Source organism: Parasteatoda tepidariorum, chromosome 6 (genome assembly GCF_043381705.1).
Source record: "Parasteatoda tepidariorum isolate YZ-2023 chromosome 6, CAS_Ptep_4.0, whole genome shotgun sequence".
Classification (NCBI taxonomy): Eukaryota; Metazoa; Arthropoda; class Arachnida; order Araneae; family Theridiidae; genus Parasteatoda; species Parasteatoda tepidariorum.
Window position 1 is genome coordinate 38,238,635 of NC_092209.1, and position 17,512 is coordinate 38,256,146.

The 17,512-nt window shown below is 27.5% G+C and overlaps 1 protein-coding gene across 2 annotated transcripts in view; it reads left to right on the top strand.

Moving 5' to 3' along the window:
- Window positions 1–7,562: 7,562 nt before the first annotated feature.
- The window catches only part of LOC107457248 (next to BRCA1 gene 1 protein), a 40,300-nt gene continuing 30,350 nt past the window's right edge, over window positions 7,563–17,512 (top strand). The window contains exons 1-3 of one of the 2 annotated variants that reach the window (XM_016075366.3): window positions 7,563–7,749; window positions 10,682–10,747; window positions 12,245–12,418. In XM_016075366.3, the coding sequence (XP_015930852.1) occupies window positions 7,696–7,749; window positions 10,682–10,747; window positions 12,245–12,418 (294 nt within the window). In that variant the 5' untranslated portion in view covers window positions 7,563–7,695. The remainder of the gene's footprint in view (window positions 7,750–10,681; window positions 10,748–12,244; window positions 12,419–17,512) is intronic. The other variant, XM_016075368.2, reaches the window with a different exon arrangement.

The window sequence follows — 17,512 nt, forward strand, 5'->3', positions numbered from 1 at the left end:
TAAATGATAATATTCAAAATTAAATTTAAATCAGTTTATGAACAATATATATATATATATTTTTACAATAATTAAGATGGAAACAAATATATTTAAATCATTTATATGTTATTATGAACACTAATTTCTTGTTTATCCCAAACAGATTTTAAAAATTACATAATTGGTCATTATTATTATTATTTGAGAAAAAAAAACATGCTCCAAAAATGGTGACTTAAGCGTTTTTGAGGCTATAATAGCCCGAATTAGTTTTTTGTTGTTAGTAGAAGGTGTAACAAAAAAAGAAAATATTTATATTTAACATGAAACTGAAAAATCTTAAAACACTTGAACTCTCTGTTTTAACATTTAATATAATATTTAGTTTCAAAAATTCAAATAAACTTGTTTTTAATATATTATGCTTAATGTTTTAAACAATATATTTTTTAATATTTTTAATGTTCCAAATTTTAAATGTTGTTAAACATTTTATATTTTATCAAAAGTTAAGATTTTGTAGCTTTAATTAAATTACTGAAATCGGGAAATTTCTGATGTGCGCATTGAAATCTTTCTAATATACGAGAAAAAAATGTGTACAAAAGTAATTAGACTTCAGACATTTCAAGTAATGTTAAGACCATGCCACTATCCATATTTTTTAACAAAAATTTTAATACCGAGGTTTGAGAGGATCAATAAAAAATTAAAAACGAAAAAACATGAAATAAAAATGAAGCTAAAACTTAAACTTTGAATAATTATTTCTTCCTTTAAAAGCCTCTAATATTTTATGCGCAAAATTGTATGTTATGTATACATGTATGATACATTGTATGGTGAAAAATAACTGCTGTTACTTTTTACTTGTGACAGGAAATTTATTGTTTTGCAATTTGAAGCCATGCCAATATACTCTTACTTTTAAACAAAGATTTCGCCAACAGATAAGGTTATAAGTAAAAATATGAAGACTAAGGAGATAAAATAAGAATGAAGTAAGACATAAAATAAGAGTAATCATGTTTTATAAGAGAATAATAAGAGTAATCAATCATCAACCACTGGTATCTTCACTAAGCGTACAAAAGTAACCTTTATTTAACGTTATTTATCAGTAATATTTATTTAGCATTCTTTCTAAATATTGTTCTCTGTTACTATCACGCTTTTAAATTTTGATTTTTATTCAATATGAAGGACTTAAAACTAAAAGTGTTATTTTTTTAATATTATAAAGTAATCACGTGTTGCAAGTGTGCGTCACACGATATTTACCAGTAGTATTTATTTATTAGCAATATTCGTTTATCATCCTTTCTTAATATTATTCTCTATTATTACCACTCTTTTTAGTTTCGATTTTTATTCAAAATGAAAAGTTTATAACTAAAAATATATCTTTATTATATTATAGCGAAATCATGTGTGCACTTTATGAATTAGATATGGTAAGAATAGTTAAAATTACCATTTTAAAATTCTTAAACGGTAAAAAGTTATATTTACTTTTATAAATTTAATTTAAAATTGTTTTCAGTCAATAGTAAAATAATGAATAAAAAATATCTGTATACACAAATTTCTGAAGCAATTTATTTTAAGAATTAGGTTTTCTCACTGCAGCTAAATAATCTCTGGCGCGAAAAAATTTAACTAGTTTTTATATTAACCAAAACTCAGATACGGATCCAAGGAGAAAACCAAGAAAAAACTTATTAGAAAACAAAGTTTGTGGTTAAGTTGCAAAAGTATCAACTGAACAAAATAAATAAGGTTTAAATTTTATCTCGAAAGAACCTAAATCAGTGAAATAAATCAGCGGTAATAATACTTTTAAAAAATATTTAGAATCGCTTAATTGAATGATTTTTAATTTATATAACAATTTGTTTAATGTCAAGCGAAACAAAATTGATTTCATAGCAATTATAACAGTATAATTATATTATAATATATTACAACCGGAGTTGAACAGCCAACCCGATTCTGCATTTACGACTATGAATGCACAACTCCATAGCCTTGTAATTTTGAACCCAATCCAGAAGACAAGGGAATTCCTAGATCAAGCATTTGGACAAACTAGCCTTCGTGAATGACTTTTTGATGGAACTAACCCTCATTTGTGTTACATGGTGAGAAAAACCACGAAAACCTCCCACGTTTAGCCTGATTGCAAAGGGTTTTTATCCAATAAGGATACTACCACTGAGGATCTAGCCACAAAAGTCTACAGCAGAGGATATTTTATGACAGCATCGTGATCAATACGAGCCGGAAGCAAAATTCTCATCGCTTAGCCGTCGCTGGGATTCGAACCTGAGTGATCAAATTGAGAGGCTCTTTCTCCTGAGCCACTGTCTCACATAACGATTATGGATACTGGTGAGCGGAGAGGGAAAGGGAAACCTCCTGTTTTCAGTATATTATTATATTGGTTATGCATTGTGAGTAAGAGGCTCCACCCCCTGCTCGCTCAGCTCACCAATCCCCGTAATTACTATTAATTCTTCATTGTTTTTCCTTTGTATAAATTGATAAAAAAAATTCGTTTTGTTTATAAAATATATAATTATATGTTAGACCACTTTGTTAATATGCTGACTCTAACGAAATAAATGATTATCTGGATTAGACAAAATACTCACGTGCGCTTGAAGAATTATTTTTACTTAGAAATACAGACTTAGCGATAAAATGAGAAGTAATTGCTGAGGAAAAATTTTACTTGCTACCCACATATAACTCGTTTTTACCTCTCTGTCTCTCTTGTGTCTTTTATATTTTTACGAATTTCAATAGAAATGTTAGCAATATCTAATCTTTCATTCTCTTATTTTTTCATTATGTTTTTTCATTTTTTTTTTTTTTTTTGTTACTTATGACGCCAAGTCAAACGCGAGTTTATAAAAAGGAGATTTCGTAATAGATAAGTAAGTGTTTTTTTTTTTTAATGGATGCATTACTTAAAGCAAAAATAAGAAAGAAATTTGAGAAATAATTAAAATGGCAAATTAGAATTAAAAAACAAACAAAAAAAAAACAATGCTAACATTAAGCTCATAAACAATTACCTCAAGCTCATAAACTTTTCAACACCCCAAGTTTCAACACTGTTGATGCATTTCAGCGGGTTTTAGATCGGCTTGAAATCATATTGAATCTCAATATTTTTTTCTTCCACCGTACTTCCTTATACATTTTTCTAGACACTTTCGTAATTTCAATTTCTTAAGTGTAGTAGTTTTTTGCGCAACAAAGCAAAATGCAACGTAAATCAAAATTAGTCAGTAAGAATTCGAAGAAAAAGGACTTAAAATTGCAATAACTTTCAAACACATTAAATTTACAGGGGAAAAAATAAAACAGATTAAGTCCATAAACAAAAATAGAACATTAAATTTCGACTGCAAAAACGCATTAAGTTGAGCTTTTGCGGCGTGCAGATTGGCCCGCGGGATATTTTTCTTTACAACAAGTTAAACAATAATTGATTTTCGAATTAATTATCGAATGGTGTGATTTTTTTAATTGTATTCCTTATACATTTTTCTTCACAACTTCTTAATTTTTTAAGTTTCATAGTTTTTTCGCAATGAAAAAAATTATAACGCCAAATTGAGCACCCAAACAACAACCGCGGTTCTTACGATTTTTCAAATAGAGTGCTATTAATTAATTTAATTTGACCTAAGTAAAATTAACATTTTTGCCAGGCCTTACGGTGGTCACATTTTTCTTAAAACCATGTCTTTATAAAGGCAGATTGGAACTTATACGTGCCATTTAAGTAGCATTTTGGTTTATAAAGTTTGTGCGATTTAGTTGAAGGTTAATGGCAGGCCTTTACATTAGTTTTTGGGCCCAGTAAACCAAAGATTACGCTCAAGACGTCCTTGGCCATTTCTTGGCGCCACAGCAGGCCACTGAACCCCCGCTAAAGAAATATCAGTAATCCCTTCACCTAAGGGGGAAAATTTGAAAAATATAATGCAGACAGGTTATAAATTTCATATAAGCGAGTAAGTCTTAGCGATTTCGTTTTTCTTCATCGCCAAAATGGCATTTGTTACCTTGAACTGATTATAACATCTAGTCAACTGACGAAATTCACGCTCACCAAGTTGATAGAAAAGAATAACCCAAATTCTTTTAAAGGGAAAGAAAACGCATCAAGTTTCTGAAGATGTATATCGGTGTAAAATAAGATTTAGATGACAGGAAAACAAGCATATTTAAAAAGAAATTGAAAAGTTACCAGCTGATAGTTTTACAAGTTTCAATGGAGTATAAATTATTATAAATACCTTTTTCGTAATATATTTCACACTTAAACAGCAGTAAAATGTATTTTTTTCTAGAATAAATCTGTCGTGATAACGGAATTGTATGTTTATGTTATTAATTTCTTGCTTATTGTATATTTATGCAGGGTAAAAATTATTCTGTCGTAATAATTTTTAACTCGTTATAAACATACAATTTTTGTAATAGTTAGGATTTTGATAGTAACTAGTAAATTTGTAGTTATAGCGGATTTATCGTAGTGTACCGTACTCGTTATATATGGAGCTTTTCTGTATGTTCAAGTGATTTCATAGTTTATTTATCGCCTGCAGCGTTTAATTAGCTCAATTAATTCGCTTAAAAGCTTGCCTCCATCATAAACCATTGAGATAGCACCGTAGCGCATAAAGCTCCGCGATTTAGATAAAAAAAATTATTTAAAATATTTTTTTTTTTTTAAAGTTTTGTTTAAATAATTTTTTGTCTAAAACTTTTACTGGTCTCATATCCGAAAAAGTACCAATTTTTGCGATGAAACACTAGTGTCTGTTGTAAATCTCTTCAGTTTTCGTAAGTGGTAGCTAAATGTAAGTGGTAGCTAATGTTAAGTGGTAGCTAATGTAAGCTTGAGAAACTATAATTGGACAACCTAGAATATTTTCAATAACGAGAGCGAAGGGGGGTGAATGTTATAATTCTTGCTATTCTTCTATTATGTTACGACTGATAGAAATATTTTGCTTAGTCAAGATAAATGCTAATTAAAAAATATTTTGCAACCAATATACATATATCGTTTTCACGAAATTGTTATGCTAGATCAGTGGTTACCAACTGTCGGCCCGAGGGCCGCATCCACCAGCGAAACCTTTTTTTTTGTGGCCCGCGAACTAAAATATATTAGTTTTAATTTTTTGCGGACAATTTTCGTAAATAATCTTTATGGGTTTAAAATATTCTTTCGTTTAAAAAAAAACTAATTTCTTCGTTTCTGTGAAATTTAACGTACCAGGGGGGGGGGGGGGGGTNCAAATTATGTCTGAAATTTCAGGGGGAATTTATTTCTCAGGTTTTGCATCCGAGAAAATATTTATTCAAGAAAATATTTATTATTATTTGCAATTAAATACTTTTGTTTCGAACAACTTGATAAAAATCAGACAGTAATATTCAATGTTCCTTCAAACATAAAAGAGTCCTATATAAAATGTTGACAAAGTTGCGGTCAAAAGAAGTAAAATTAGAAGTTGAAATCTTCGGTTTGTTATACTCATAAAAATCCTACGCATTTCAGAATAAAAAAGCTATTTCAAAGCAAATAACTTTTTCTGTAAATTGATTAATTTTTAAAGAAATAAGATATGTTCTGATATATTATATTCAAAATTTTTTTAAAAAAGTAAATAATTAATTAAAAATAAAAAAGGGCAAGATATGAATGGGCACTCGTTCTAAGTTGAAATTGTGCTCGCAATTATCATTTCTCTTCATAAGCATGATTATCATATTTTACTATAACCTAAAATATTCTGAATATCTTCATGATTAAAAATTCTGTTTAATTTTTTTCATTGGATTTTATCAAGGTTGTTTTCCTTTCTTTCCAATTTCTAACATTTTATATAATATGCGCTTAACGTTTTATACCATGTTTAAAATTTGAATGTTAAATTTCAAGAACATACAAATTATATTATGTTCTTAAAATTGATGACGATGTAAAAAGGCGCAATAAGTTAAACATCCCATTTTTTTTAAATTGCATTAAAATAGTTGAACTTTTTCTCATGAGTATTTTGGGTAACATATGCGATTTGATTCACATTTTACTAAAGTATTTTTTTTGGCATTAATTTATTATTTTTTTGTGCATGATAAAACTTCTAGAAAAACATTACATGATAGCTCATATTTTTTACTATCTATTTACATTCCCCCCCCTTAAGTAACGAACTACTAATTTTCTTAATATATTTCTTGAACGTACAAACTTGGTCAAATTTCCTTACTTGAGGATGGTTTGACTCACCATAAGGAAGGCTTTACCCACTATGAGAAAGGTTTAACCAAGTTAAATTAAACGATTTCTTAAAACCTATTAATAAACAAAAAATATAAACAATAACTGTCTAAAGAAACATTGAATGAAATAATTGCAGCTAAAGAAATATCATATATTTATTTATTGATGAAAATTAAATATCAACTGAGATCCTTAAATGAACTAAGTTTGAATCAATCTCTTAAAATGTCATCTAAAAGTGTGAAAGAAAATTCCAATCCAAGAAACACTTCACAGATGAAACTTTGAAACGTAGATGGGGTGCTCTTTTATTCTAATTGGGTATAATATGAAAAAAACACAACTACTTCGATTAAGTAGGAACAACATATGACGCAATGCTAAACGAATGGAATTTAGTTGTTGTTTATTTAGTTATTGTTATTAGTAGTTGTTGTTAATTGTTTTAGTTGTTATTGTTTATTTAGTTGTATTTAGTTTCAATAACTTTTCTTTATAATGCAATAAAATCTGGCGAGCAGCTATTTAAACGATCGAACACTTTGTTTGTTTATTTGTGGCTTGAAGTTAGGCTCGCAGAAAATGCCGTTCATGGGTTAAATTTAGTAGGAACAACACAACCTGTGACGTAGGCTATATTATACCCAATTCCGAAACTCATTGCGTTAAACTCGCACATCATAACTCGCTCGAAAATTTATACTACTTTAAATAAAAATAAAAATTTAAAAAAAAATTACCCTCTCGAAACGCTATCATCCATAGACATATTTGGCGTCCAATTTTTATGGAACGGTTGAAGAAAAAATAGTTCCAAGAGCTTATAAATGAAAATTTTACATTTGTCAAAGAAGTAGTTAATAAATAAGATAAAGTTTCTTTAATCTGCAACATGATTATTTTTTAAAAATTCTTAGCTTATTTTTAACTTAGCTAAATTTAAATTGATGATGAAATTATTGATGGGGTCATAGAACCAACGAAGTCCAGTGACTCCCATACCTTTTTAATTTTTATTCTCGTTTGAATCTCTTGTCTCTCATGATCATTTTTCCTGTGATCACATTCCAGAGTTCAAAACGAAAAAGAGTGGAAAAATTTAATTATTTGTTCTGAAAGAATCGAAAAATTAATCTAGAAAAATTTTCATTTGGAACTTTATTTAGGAAATCTCCTTTTCAAGAAATCTGCTTGTAGCTTACTTAGATTTTCACACTCAGAATTTTGTTAAGTGCGTTAAAATATCGTTGATGATGTCACAGAACAAGTTTTTACTAAAATGGCAACATTGTTTTGTTGGTTTTGTTTTGTATGAGTCTGTTCTGCTTCTGCAGAAGAGGGCTTTTATTATCTCTTATACCTTGATTAAAAGTACAAGAAATATTTTTCGATCCACCATGAGGATTACTGCTGAGATTATCGATGAAGAATCTTTTTTTATATCCAAAGAGGTACTGATATTATATACTTACTGTACTAATTCTGGAAATGTAGTTCTTGTTTGTTTTCTTTGGTTTGTTTATATTTGGTATATTTTTCTTTTGGATCACTATCTTCAAATTGTTTCGATTTCTTTTTCTCATTATTTTTAATAATACTTTTGTTCATTCTTAATTAATAAAAGCTCTTTTTTAGTAATTTATTTCACTGCTTGCGTAATAGTTTCCTTTGATTCCCTAGTCAAGTTCAAACGATTTTCAGCGTGAATCTTTCATCACATACTGTTTAATAAGTCAGTGCAGTAGTAAAATAAAAAAAAAAAAACTGCATTTTTTTGTTTGTTAACATCTACTTTATTACAAATTTAGTCACTACTTAATTATTTTTGGGCGACGAATTGAACTGGAGAAAGCAATTTATACTCATGTTTAAAAACAAACTAAATTGATGATTGATTAAAAAAATTTGTAAAAAAAAAAATAGGTTAGAATAATAAATTTACTTACAAACAAGAGAAAATATTAACAAATATCTATCCATCTTTACATGAGCGAATTTTATTTTTCTGAACTATTTTTTTTTTTTCAATCTTCAGTTTTTGTGTATTTCTTCACAGAAAGTATTTAATTAAAAAAATACTTGAAAATTATCAAATATATTCAGGGGTCTGTCCAGGCCAAACTTACTACCATTTAGCGGTACCTTCACAAATTCAACTTTAAGAAACATAAAATACTTTTTCTTAAAATTTTTTTAAGTCTCTCCTAAGAAATGATAAATCCATATTTTAGTGTTGATTTTTTAATATAAATTTTCATTTTCACAAATTATGTCTGAAATTTCACAAAATTTTCACCTCTCAGAAAAATCTAGACAGATCCCTGATTTAGAGTTCATGAGTTCCATTCACACATTCTTTTCATTTTGATCATGAGCCCACATTTGCATTTGAAGATAGATATGTTAAGAACAACTTGATAAATTAACTATAAATGGCTTGACTAGATTGAATCTAAAATTCTCAGTCATGACAGCATTCTAATTGCATATCCTGACCGATGCTCCTAACGTTTAAAACAATGAAATTTTTTTAAAAAAAGTTATTGCGTTTGAGCATTGTTAATTTTCTAAACTGGCGCCAAAAGTCATTTCAAGGAATCGCAGCATGTTATTCCGGACTACTTGATTCGGTATATTTTAAAATGAACTTTTTAATGAATGAGAGATATGAAAAATTAATAGCAGTTGACAAACTTCACCATTTATTTCCTAAATGAGTTTTTGCTTGGGTACTCAATAAGAATTTGGTTACTAAATAACGATGAAGGAGGGCGTTCCAAGAAGTGGGACATAACTTTAATTTAGAATTCTATTCACTTTCATTACAAATAATTTGTTGTTATTTTTCTAATAAAGAAAAAAATAGGAACAGATTGATTTCAAATTTAAGAAGTTTGATAAACATCTTTTCATTTTCATATTACAACATTTCTGGTTTAAATTACAATCGTATTATACTTTTGTGCATAGAAAGTATTCTAAATATCATTAGATTGAAATATGTGCATTTCCTCTTAACCCTTTGAATGTTTCACATGTTCTATTATGAGTACTGAAGATGTTTTTATTTTAACATAGTTAAAAAAAAAAATTTCTTATGTACATACCATTGGGATAAGTATACTCTATAAGTGTTCTTTTTAAAATTATTTTGACTATTCCATTATTGAATTAAAAATTCTGTCTGTATGTGATTTTTTTTGAATAATAATAATATTCAAAAATTTTGAATATTATTATTATTATTATTGAATAATAATAATATTCTAGTAAGTGCATTCCAGTTGTTTTGGAAAAAAATACAGAAATCTATTTTTTGAAGAGGTAAAAGTTGTGTATTCCATTGAAGTCTGGAAAAGTTTTTAGGAGATGCAGCTAGACAAATAATGATTAAAATATGGACGAGAAAAAAAAACATTCATTAAAATTTTGTATTTTTGAAAAATACTTTTACATGCGCTTATTGAAAATTTTAATAGTTAATGCTATAATATCGATTAGTTAAAACTACATATTTAAAACTAAACAAAAATTAATATAAACCACACTTACTAATTTAAATTCTTTTAATAAAATATGACATGAACTCAAAGTAAGAAATTGTGAGTTCGAATGTTTAAAGAATTTTTCAATTTTCCATTTAAAAATATTTTTTATTATCTTTTCTAATTAACAAAGAAGTTAATTACAACATTACATTTTGCCCATTATTCCAAAGCTCTCATTTTGTGAACATGTATTTTTTTTTCTAAAAAGGAAATAACTATGGCTTTAATTTTTAGAATCTAATTTGATGAAACAGAAAATTTATGTTCATCATAATGTATTATTGATTGAAATCTTTTTATTTCTATAAACAGATCCTCAATGTAAATCATATGAATATGATTTTTTTAAGAATGAAAGTGATAGCTGACAAAAAAAAATCATTTAGTTTTTAGCATGTCCTTGTTCTTAAAAGTACATTTTATAAATAAAGAAAAAAAAAAGCTTCATCAGGGAATAGGTAAATAACGCAAGTTTTGCACTCAGTTTATTGCACTTTGATGATTTCCTAATTATAAATATTTTCTCATTCTTGCTTCAAAAAGAACCAGAAAAGAAAATATTTTGTCAAAGTCACACCTTGTTTGCTTGTTACTTGCATCAGGTTACTTTAACAAGCCATTTTACTTTTTGTGAATGAGTATAAGAGTTAGACGACTTTAATTTTATGAAATTGGTATTACATCTTTCTTCTATATCTTTCATTAAAGCACTATACCTATAAGGTTGCATTTTACTTTCCTCATCAGCTTTGAAATCTTTTTTTTTTAAATTTTTTTTTTATTTTTTTTTTTGTATAATTCCTCTAATAACACACTTAACTTTTCTTTTTTCCAGATTATTGATAATCATGAAAGAAGCTCACATATTAGATCCAGAAACTCACCGGCTTTGAATAATAATGTAAGTTACTTTTAAATTTAATTATGTGTATGTTTTTATTATTTTGTATCCAGGCAAATAGTGTAATTTTAAATATTTTCTAAAAGTATTATTTCTTTAAATAGAATTTTACTGTGTATGATGGATGGCATCCACACACACATACATCACAACTCTTTTTTTTGTCAATGTGTTACTAAAAAGAGAGAGTTATTAGTGATTATAGTAAAAACTCATTTCTGGGGGTAGCAAACAGTTTTTCTGAATATAATCTGCTTTTTATCGGCAATATAAGTTAAAGTATTTTTTCCCATGTTCTATCCATTTGTGTATATTGTGAAATTATAAGCACAGACAATTTTAGTGATACATGTGTTTGATTTAAATGAGTTATTTAAAAAAAAAAAAAATGTGTATTTTATCTGACTTTCATTTTTAAAGCCTTATTAAATTTTTCCTTTTATCCCCAATTGCAAATATTGTGAACTTATGAAAGCTTGGACAATTTTTAGTGTCACATGCATTTGTTTATAATAAAATATTGACATGATTTCATCTCAGGTTTCGTTTTTTAAATCGTTATTTAGAATTTAAATTTGATGGGAATAAAGTGTTTTTGCTTTTTTAGTTATATTTATTCAAAAAATATTAATACATTAATTTACTTTCGATGCTTTATAATGAGCTTATTTATTTTGTAATGTATATAGATAAGTATTGTTGTGTGGAAATAAGTCAGACTGGAGTAAGAATAATATTTTATCACACATAGTGCATTGGCTGCTGAAAACAAATTATGCATGCATTAATTTTAAATTAGTAAACCATGATAATCTGTTAGTAAACATGACAAAGGTTCAATAATACTTCTAGTCCAAATAATCACTTTTATCAAACATTTACTGTTATACCCACATAATATGCATGCATTTATTATAAATTAACTTAATTGTAACAGATCCTTAACCCAACCAGGGTAAAGTTCTAATTGTCTGAGTTAAATAGCCCCAATTTGAATATAAACTTGCTATTGTTTAAGGCATGTATCTTTGCCCTTTCTTCCTATTATTAAAAATGCATTTTATATCATTTCCATATTGGCCGGCAATCTTAACTGCAACTTTTTCGCTAATATATATTATATATATTTTTTACTTATGCCCAGAAGTAAGTAGTCAGTGTACTAAATATGCACTTATTTTATTTCAAAAGGATGCTATACTGCGAAATGAACTTGTCATGGCAAATTGTGTTTCTAATAATTAAAAGAAAACTGAATTCGGGTAAATCTAGAGTAAATCATGACATTTCAAATGCTGAAAACAATTCAAAATTTCAAAATTCGAACAAATTGTGGCAGTATTATGCAGTTGCATATACTGCATAATTTATTTGCATTTTAATGTATTGAAAACATTTTTTCAGCATTTTAAACTTCATTGTGTACTTTAGGCTTACTTGAACTTCTTTACTCTAAACTTTAGATTTAAAAGAGTAATTTTTTAAAATTATTTTTAGCAATGCCATTTTGCTATCAACTCAGCAGCCAGTGGTTCTTTTTTTGAAATGCAAAATTTGTCTCAACATACACAAACTGTGCAAGAAGTCACTGAGAAATTTCAAGATTTAAATTTGTATGATATGCCTACATCACCTTCTCAACAAATAAGCTGTTCATCTAGAACAGTTTTTGTAAGTAATGCATTATATTTCAGAATATGAACCTGTCGTTACACAGACATTGGATTTTTATTAATTGCCAAAGTAATCCGCATAGTTGGATACTAGAAAAAGTTTTTATAATTTATTGAAAATACTTGATCAGATCTTGATATAACAACCAATATTAGAAATGTTCTTAACATGTAGGTCACTTGTGAAACTTTGAAATACTATCAATTAAGCAACTTCATCTATTTTTGTGTGATTATTTAATGTTGCCTGATTCTTATTATTTTTTAACATTTGAGACATTTAGGAAGGAAGAAAAAAATATTAAGTTTTAAATAAACAAAATTTATTACAATTAATGTCACCTGCATTTTAATTTTTTTTGTGCTAAATTTGTTTCTTCAAGCAAATATAGTTGGATATTAAAATATTGCATAAGGATTTTCCAAACTGCATATGCAAGATAAGCTATTCTCTCTCTCATGTACACAAGCAAAAAATACCACTTAGATTATTTATAAGAACATGTAAAGTAAAGTGTATGCAGTAACCAAGATAAAGAGGATGCCATCAAAATTTCGCCAACTTCAAACAAAAAAAAGAAAGAAAAAGAAAAGAGTGAATGAATTTTTAATGTAAAAAAAAATTTGCAAAGAATAGCAATCACTGTAATTCCTTTTTAAATATTCAATTTGCTTCACATAATGAAATTTAAAAATAGTTTTTAATCATTTATCATATGATTTTTACATTTATAGTTAATTTTATCCTTTTATCTCTCACCCTTCTAATTATCACTGACTATATGGTAATAAATTTTTCTCAAGTTAAGAATTAGAAGTAAATAAATGCATTTTCATGTATTAAGTTCACTTTTACTGGAATTTTTTTTTCTATTTGACTAAATTGAAATGAGAGAATTTTATTCTAATTCTTTCGCCAGTTGATAATCATTATCCATTATTTATCACAAGCATCTTGAAATCTTTTTTTTTCTTTGTATGTATAAAATCTATTTGGTATTATTTTGTTTTCATTGAACTTTTGAACTCGAAAAATTTGTAAATTTATTTTTTACCTAGCATAAAAATACTTTAGTAACCATAAAAATTCATAAAATTCCTAATCATTATAATTTTATAAAAAGTTACATATTGCATTGCTTAGTAATCTTAATACATAACCACAATGTGCACCGCAATACATAAAATGTATTTATCTGCTCAGTTGGTTTATGAAAATCTTAGTTTTAGATTATAAAACAACATCTTCATAATAATAATAAAACGTTTATGCACTTAAGAATAAATAAGAATATAGAATTTTTATATCTAGTGTTTGCATATTATTTCTTATTTTTGATATCAGCTTATTTTCATGTATATTTAACGCATCATTAAAGAGCATAAGTTAACAAAATTCAGATTTTATAGTTGTTAATTACAAAAAAATGTTAAATATAAAGGTGATGAATACACAGCTTTATTCAAAATGCTTTTCCCCTCCAAATTAAGTTTTTTAGAGTGAAGTTTCAAAATCCTTTGTTTTAATGTTTTAGTCAGGGTATCCATGCACCTGGAAAGTCATGAAAAATCATGGAGAGTCATGGATTTTGGTATTGAATAAAATTTGTCATGAAATGTCATAATTTTGAGCAAAGTCATGGATTTGGGTTGTCGAAAAGTCTAATTTTTAAAATGAAATTTACCGCTCGCCCACAATTTCGCGGTGTTCCAAATATCTGAATTTGTATCAAAAACCCACTCACACAGTCACATTTTAGTAAAATATATAAAGGTTTTTATCGTGTTCTTTAAAAATTATGGCGTTCTTTCAAAAAATGAAAGAAGGAACATCATTTCTAGAGTGAATTATCTTTTAAACTTCTGTGATTTCAGAATTTTTTGTATTTATTTATTATAATTTTTTATTTGATCAATTTAAAACTTTAGCTGAAGCGAGCTACTCATTGGCGAATTTTTTTAATTCCGAAATGAAAACAGGAAAATCACTATTTCTTCCCTTTCGCATGAACAAGAAAAATATCTTTAGAATATAATTCGGGGGGAAAAAATAATTGCTTTTCAGATAAAAAATAATTGCAAATATTATTGTTTCAATTCTTTCTTTACTCGGTTTTTTAAATTTAAAATCTATAAATATGAAGATGCAAAGAATAACAGTTTTGATTATACTTAATGTAATTATAATGCTTTTTCAAATTTATTGTTGTATTTTTGACAGAGAAAATAGTAACTTCGTTAAGTCATGAAAAGTCATGGATTTGAAAATCTAAAATGTAGCAGATACCCTGTTTGGTCCTCTTAGCGCCCTTTTGAATGATTAGAAAATCAGTTTCAAGAAGTATTTCAGTTACATTAAAATTCCACTGCATGCTAACTGTGCACAACAATCTCTCTCTTTCCATCATTTACATTGTTAGAAAGACAATAACATTAGTGCACTTTTGTATTTATGGATCGGTATCACAATCCTTCAACTTGAGATTATTCACTATTTTTTCCTTGTGAATACTAGAAAGTTAATTATGACAGAGCTTTATCACTTCAAAATTTATATGTGCCTTTTATTCATTTGATCTAATATAGATAAGATCAAACATGAAACTTTTCTGCTTTGTTTTGCTTGATTTCAATCAGAAGATTTTATCGAAAATTCTAAAATTGCAAATATTTACTGGAGAACCATCCAGAAATTGTACAAAAGTTATTGAAGTGTCTTATCTATTCTACTTAATTTGTTTCAAATTTTTGAAGACTCTTGAATAATATTGTAAAGAAAAAAAAGATTTAATATATTAAATTTTTCTACTAGGGAATTTGTAAGGGGGATTTTGGGGGTCACATACGTATTTACTATTTTTAAAAGATGGAAACAAATCTTTTATGATTAGTTGTTTCAATATTTTTGAAATAATCTTTTTGTAATTTGTTTTTAAATATTAGTCCAATTAACAAGTAAATAATCATAAGAATTTTAAAATTATTTTTTTTTAAGTCATTCAAAAAGAGATATTTTTTTTTAAGGAAAAATTTTTTTTAGCTGCATTTTAATTATTTGGCCACAGTATTTTTTCTAAACCTATTTTTTAATTATTTTATTAAAGAAAGAAATTAACTATTTTTAATTGTTTTGTTGAAATTGCTAATATTAAATTTATTTAACTAATATTGAATTTATTATTACTAATATTGAATATTTTTTCTCGTTATTGCCCGTACTTTCAACAATCATCAGAGGGAAAAAAAATCCTATTTTTATCTTCGCCGCGATGGCTCAGGGGATAGAGCGTTCACCTTTCAATGAGATGAACCGGGTTCGAATTCCGCATCCTGCTTGCACCAACCACAGTGCTGACGTGAAATATCCTCAGTGGTAGACGGATCATGGGTTAGAGTCCCCTTGCCGTCAGGCTAACCATGGGAGGTTCTCGTGGTCTTCCTCTCCATCTAACGCAAATGCGGGTTAGCTCCATCGAAAAGTCCCCCACGAGGGAAAAACTTCTCCCAATACTCGATCCAGAAGTTCCCTTGTCTTCTGTATTGGGTTCAAAATTAGAAGGCTACGGAGTTGAACATTAGTAGTCGGGAACCCACAAAATTGGGTTGGCTGTTCAACGACGGTTATAATATCTTCGCACTGTCGCGTAATCCTAAAACTTCTTATTTTACGTTCTGTGTCAATAGTCAATAATGTGATAAAAATATGTTTAAAAATTCAAAAAAACATATAGAAAATCCGTAGCTGTAACTCTGGTACGATCGAAAAAACATGGATTTGTGATGAAATCGGTGCGAAATCAAAAAAATGCGGTCGAAAATCAAAAGGTGATTACTCATATGCGCGATTTGAGATTCATGAGTCGTAATAGTTCTGCATTAAAAATATCGGGTTTTTAATGCTTATTTAGAAATCCGTGAGTATAACCATCGAAAAAGCAGTTCAAAATTCGAAGGCGTGCATAGAATGCGCTATTCGAAATTTAATTGCGTTTTTAATATTCTATTAAAAATATTGATTAAAAAACCAGGGGAACTCACGACGCAAATCGAACGCGTGCTTTAAGAAGTTATTAATTGAATGAACGATTCGAAATTTCCATGACATAAATTTTGTGTTAAATACATGGAAAAACGCATTCCTTTCAATTTTATTTCAGCAAAATAATAGGAAAAGTTTTTATCTACAGTAATTGCGTTTTTTTTTTGTTGTTCAAGGCTCGTGATTGCGAAATTTTGCTGTCCCACGGACGCGGAAATTTTGATGAAGTTGCATCCTAATTTATAAATGTGGGTAAAAAAAAAAACACTATATTGATATTGTTACCTGCGAATTCTCAGATAATATACATATTTAATAGTAGAAACATAACTTTGAAATTACACATAGATTATTCTTATTTTAATTTTTCTCTTTAAAAAAAATCTTAATATTTTATAATGTTGTAATGAGTATTTCCTTCATTTTGTAATAAGTATTCCGAATCCAAGTATTTAATTTTTATGCATGGATATATTCTACAAACTTTCTAATTTGGAAAGAAAAATAATAATGGAGTTTTTAGTACATATTTTCATTGGCTACCAGAAATTTTTGCAGGCCACTATTTTTTTAATTCTTTGAGCCCTGGTTATAACTAACAGTTACTTTGTAGAGGTAAAATTGCACAAGTAATTGATAATTGAAGAGGAATATCGTAAACGTAAAATTGTATTTACTTTAAAAAAATATTTTTAATAAAAAGGGCAATAACTTATATTGTTCAAAAATAATAACTTATTTTTGAACAAAAGGAAGAAGAAAAAAGCGCAAGTTGATCCCCCCCCCCCATTGTGAATTGAGTGTTACATATAATTTTCTATTTTTATGTTTATTGTGTAGCAAGTCTTAAATGTGCTCAATATTAAATGAGTTATGGAGAACTTACACATGGATTGGATTAATTTCATTTTTTCTTCTGTAATTTTTTATTTATTTTTTTATTTTTATAAAATTTTAGGTTTATTAATGGTTTTGATAACTCCAAGTAAATGAGCAGTATCAGAATTACTTTAATAATACTTTTAATAATACCCCATTAAATGCCCCCCCATT